This window comes from Leuresthes tenuis, unplaced genomic scaffold, assembly GCF_036924035.1.
Source record: "Leuresthes tenuis unplaced genomic scaffold, fLeuTen1.0.hap1 SCAF_16, whole genome shotgun sequence".
Taxonomy (NCBI): domain Eukaryota; kingdom Metazoa; phylum Chordata; class Actinopteri; order Atheriniformes; family Atherinopsidae; genus Leuresthes; species Leuresthes tenuis.
This window is the reverse complement of record NW_027325370.1, coordinates 3,949,305-3,954,451: the sequence shown is the minus strand read 5'-3', so window position 1 is coordinate 3,954,451 and position 5,147 is coordinate 3,949,305. Positions and strand designations below refer to the sequence as shown.

Genomic DNA, 5,147 nt, shown 5'->3' with positions numbered 1-5,147 from the left:
AGGTTTTTACAGTATGTGACATGTATATGTATGATTGCTTAGTGCCGGGGGCGCCTCTGTTTTATGATAGATAAGATTTTTTGAATGTTTGATGAAAGGTATAGCTGCAGCACAGAAGCTTTTGAGGAAATCATAAAAAAAAGATGCCTTTAAAACCAAAAAGAAGTCACCATGGTAGGTAATAATGTAGAAATGAATCCTTTATTAGGAAAATGGGGATGTTTTCAGGGTAGAGTTTAACGAGTTTCTAGGCTTTGGCTACATATTTGAACAGCATCCGATGCATCCTCTCACACTGCAGTTTTCTGTTTCTGTCTGTTATTTTCCACAGTCCACACAGGCATTCAGCTGCATTTTCTTTGTTTTGTTGCTGGTGGGGGGGTGCAATTTGAAGTTTGTCAGAGTCACTCTGATCAAAGAAAAAATATTCCTCTCAGTGCTAGTCCACAGGAAATTTAAAACCGATGATGGTCCTACAGAGACTGTAATAAACCATAGCTGAAACTTTTATTTCTACTCTTTGGTCACGAGACAGAAAGGTAAGAACTGGAACAGAAGATTGCTTCCTTATTTCTGTTCAGGAGGCCCTTTCACAGAAACATGAGGTTCCTTAACACTTTACATGAACACTTGAATAGATCTGACTAAGTGTTCCTGAGTGAGGAGTTTACACAAAGGTTTGGGCGGTCAGCTTTCAGGTAGCCATTCTGTTGCTTCCTCTTCAATTATCACAGGCTCCATGAATGCCACTTGCTTAAAAGTTTCAACCTTGGGTTGGTCTCTCGTGGAGGAGAAGAAAACAGATGATAGGCTACTGTGGTTGTAGGCTGCTGCAGGCTGTTTACAGTTGCTGCAGCGGCATGGAGTCAGGAAGAGGTACGTGAGGATGAGGACCAAAGTCACTATACAGCCAAACAGTGTTGTGTAGCCGGTGTTGAATGACTCTGCTGCAGGCAGAAGAACGGTCACATTCACCTCCCGAGTTGCATTCAGCGCCTGTTTAATATCCACAGCTGTGCATATGTACAGACCTGAGTCGTTGACTGAGGTTTCTGCGATCTCTAAGGTACCATTTGGAAACATGCTAATTAATGTGCCATTTGTACCAGCCGGGGTGATAAAACCCATGCTGGGGGAGAGCCATGTAAATGAGAGGTCTGCGCCACTCAGGGATGTTTGGCAGTCCAGACGCACTTTTTTTCCCCTCAAAACCAACACGCTGGAGAGGAGAACTGTCACCGGCTGCATGACTGCTTTTTCCACAGTGCAGTTAAGGAAGACGCGGTTGTGATGCAGGAATTTGATGGACGCTCGTGGGTCCCCATGGATGTTACAGGTGTGCTCATCGACAAAGTCCTTAACTGAGTCGTAACCCCTTAGATTCCAGTGCCAGAACACACTGTACATGGCACAGTCACAGATCAGAGAGTTGTTGTGGAGATACAGTCCCCGCTGCACCAACCCAGGCAAAGCTTTCACATCCTCCCAGGGCAGACGTGTCAGACGGTTGGACGACAGGTCTAACATGGCTAGGAATGGATGACTGTGATCTTGGATAGAGAAGAAAGGGAAGTATGTGATCTGGTTAAAGCTGAAGTAGACCTTTTTTAAGCTGCTCAGATGGGTCAGCGTGCCGGCCTCCACCTGCATGATCTTATTATTGAAGAGGCGGAGCTCCTCCAGCCTCCAGAGCCCTTGGAAGTAGTGCTGCTCCAACACCTGCAGCTTGTTGGAGGATAGGTCAAGACACCTTAGCCCAGAGGCATTTTGGAACACACCATAACTCAGGGCGTTGATCTGATTGTGGGCCATCCAGAGGTTTTCTAGTCTGGGCATCATTTTGAAGCTCCTTGGACCCAGCCAGGACAGCTGGTTGTGGCTGAGGTCGAGGGTGACAGAGAAGGAGGGCAGGGACCGTGGTAGCTTCGCCAGACCGCTTGAGCTACAGCTTACTGTGTCAGATGTACAGAGGCACACGGATGGGCAGGTCTGCCCAGAGTTGCAGAGGAGACAGAACAGCAGCAGAAAAAAGCCTCGAGATTGTCCACAGGTCATGGTTCTGGAAGTTAAATCCTTCGAGGTTTCTAATCCTTCCTGGTTGGATGAGAATCAAATGAGAAATGTCAAGAAATATTAGAGGGTTATCCTTTTAGAGAGCTGCTGGAGCTTTGACATATTAGCAGACATTTTAGGTAACTTCAAGGTTAATTCATCACAAGAGCTCTTTGTCAGGAGAGGAAGTTAGCTGGAATATCCAGAGATTATTTTTGCCTAGAATGAATCGCCTCAGACTATGTTTACATTTATTATTGCAGTAATCATTCTTTCACTCCAAATTATGTGTAATTATGCAATTAAGCGTGATTTTTATTACCTCGCCAGATAGTTTTCTCTGAGGGCAAAAAAAAGAGGATGTCTGACTTACTGGAATGGAGATTTACCTTTTTTTTCCCCTTTAAAATTAAAATTAAGTCACAAATTATTTTTCAAAAATGTTGCTGATTAATTTCCTGTCGATCCACCAAACAGAACAGTTTGAAAGCGTGGGGATTAAATGTCATGGAAGGGAATGCTTCACCTTAAACGAAAGTTTCCTCTGCGTTGCCATCGAATGGTTGGAAGTTTGAGCAGATTTCCTGCCACTGACGTGTGTCAGTCTGCATGAATGTGAAAGCAGGAGGGTAAAAAGTTCTTCCAGACAAGTGAGCAGTTTGGCTAACTCCGTTAATCCAGTCCCCCCCTCCAAAATATCAAAGAAGAAAAAAAGAAATCCAAAATTCCAAGAAACCTGCTTTATGAAAAAAATTAATCTCTTTTTTTTTTTTTGTCCTTTCAAAGTGGCAACCTGTTAATGAACCCCCCCAGCATTGCAGTCTGATCCTTATCTTCTTCTTGGATCCTCCACCAGCAGCACCCAAGGAGTTACGTCTTGTCTACGGTCCCCCTGCTGACTTTCTCTTTATGCCAAATAAGACTGCCGCTCGACAGACGTACCGCGGTGCTTTGCAGTGTATAACAAACGGCACAGAGCTCCCTTAATCTCCCACAATCCCCCCTCCTTCCCTGTGTCATTTAGAGACCAGCCTTGTGTCTCCATCTTTCATCACTAAGATATGATGCCATTGGCCGCTCCTCCCCTGCACTGTATTTACAATTTTACTATCAATATTCTTTTCCATTCAGTATTCTGCTTTCTAGCAGATTAGTAGAACCCACAAGCTTTCGTCATGAATTTTTCATGCCTTATCCGGTGCCCTTTCACCAACAATCTCAGGGGATTGAAAATTAGCGCGAGGCTCTGTGGGTGTTGGTCTTTCTAACTCAGACAGGCTCTTCTCACCTGTAACATGTTACCTGTTACTTGTTACTTGTTTTATTCTGTTTACAGGGTTTCGACTGGGTGGATGTTGCCCACCGCCCTCCCCTCCCCACACACACATTGACACGTAGACACATTTCTCTATAAGTGCCTTATGCAGTACATCTGTCCTCTTTCTTTCTGAGCCACCTACATCCCTCCTTTCCCTTGGCTCCTGGTTTGACTGCATATATACTGTCCATGCTGCTTGGTCATGGTGGTCCTGACAGCTTTGATTTCTGTCACAGTAAATTAGCTTTGCCTCCCAGCAGCCACCTCCTTACCAGTGGCCCCAACCCTCCACCTCCCTCTCTGTGAGAGCTCGCGGCTTTGACTGACTCCCACTCTCTCATTCACACAGCGCAGTGGAGCTGATTCCCGATAGATTTAGATTCGCTGGATGGGCTTCACTTCTCAGAAGGTGGGCTGGTGGAGGAAGACGTGGAGTCCATAGGAATGCTTCAGTCAGAGATTGGTTTCAAAAATCCCTCCTCAGTGTCAAAGAAAGGATTAAGCACAAAAAACCCAAAACACACATATTTGGGTGTATTTTTGTTGAAAGCTATCGGCTTGTTTGGCATTGTGACATTACACACAATCTTGTCCCAAGGCTAGTCATCAGCTTGGCTGCAACATGTAAGATACACACCCACACATGTGCATCTGAGATATGTTAGAAAGGCATTCTTTGCAGGCCTTCTGTGTAGGTGTTGTGTTTGTGTGGGTATATAATGTGGCTCAAATGGTCTCAGAGTAATTTGTCTATTTTCCTGCAAAGTGAGCTTTGGCATACTGTGAAGACATCTCATGTTTCATTTATTGTTTTGAGGCATTATGTAACACTATTGTTTGTTGAATGAGCTGCTTTAATTGTGTGTGTGTATCCCTGCTTGTAAATGGGTCACATACAATCTATAAACCAGCGTTCATCTGCATAAGCTGGTAATGATTCACAGTTTGGCACATGAGGCTTTTAGAATAAGAAGTGTTGGAATGCAGGCGAGATGTCACAGTATTTGCTTTTTAGCCACATTGTTATTCTGCAGGAAAACTATCCTTTTTTCATTCTCAGGCAGCACTTGTTTTGCTAATGTGGACATAAGGCGAACTTTTCAGATCCTCATTATTTTTCCGTTAACCTGTGAAGGATGCAATAGTTTTGTATGCAATCATAAAGCTGTAAACAAGATTCTATGTACCTTATTCACTTAAAGAGTTCCATCAAATAGTAATATTCTGTAATCGCATGTGAATGAGGTTCCCTGGAATGTCAATATTACAGCTTCTTAATCTCCTCCTCCTTTCACTTGTCTCTAGTCTCTGTTTCCTTCTGCATGTTTCTGTATGTGTTGGGCTGCAGTGTGGGGCTCTGGCCTGCTGTTCTGTAAGATCCCTAATCCAATCAGTATCTTTGTATCAAGCTGCTCTACAAATCCTGCCTTCATCTTTCTCATATATTGTGATTAGACTCAGAGTATGCAGAATAGTCCTGTCAAGTCAGCCAGGTTTAGAGTGGACCTCAAAGCTTAAATCCTGACCCCGATGCATCCTGCCTCCAGCAGAAAGTGATTTTCTCTTTACCATCTGCTGCAGAGGAAAGAGCAAATGGGGAAAAGAAAACGCTCTCTAGCTCAGGGAAGTGTGTTTTATCTTGCCCTTGAGAAGCAGCACACAGAGTTGATAACATAAAGTTTCACACTTGCAAAAGGATGAAGTGTTTTGTTGAACATCAGAGAAATGCAGGTGGACTTATTCTGTCATTATTCTTGCTCTCTACCTGCAAATACTT

At 43.9% G+C, this 5,147-nt stretch overlaps 1 protein-coding gene across 1 annotated transcript; it reads right to left on the bottom strand.

Moving 5' to 3' along the window:
* Positions 1-510: 510 nt before the first annotated feature.
* Positions 511-2,084, bottom strand: LOC140271150 (amphoterin-induced protein 3). Its single transcript, XM_072366246.1, has one exon. It carries the CDS (start codon positions 2,053-2,055, stop codon positions 688-690), a length of 1,368 nt encoding a protein of 455 aa, XP_072222347.1. The 5' UTR covers positions 2,056-2,084; the 3' UTR covers positions 511-687.
* Positions 2,085-5,147: the final 3,063 nt, after the last annotated feature.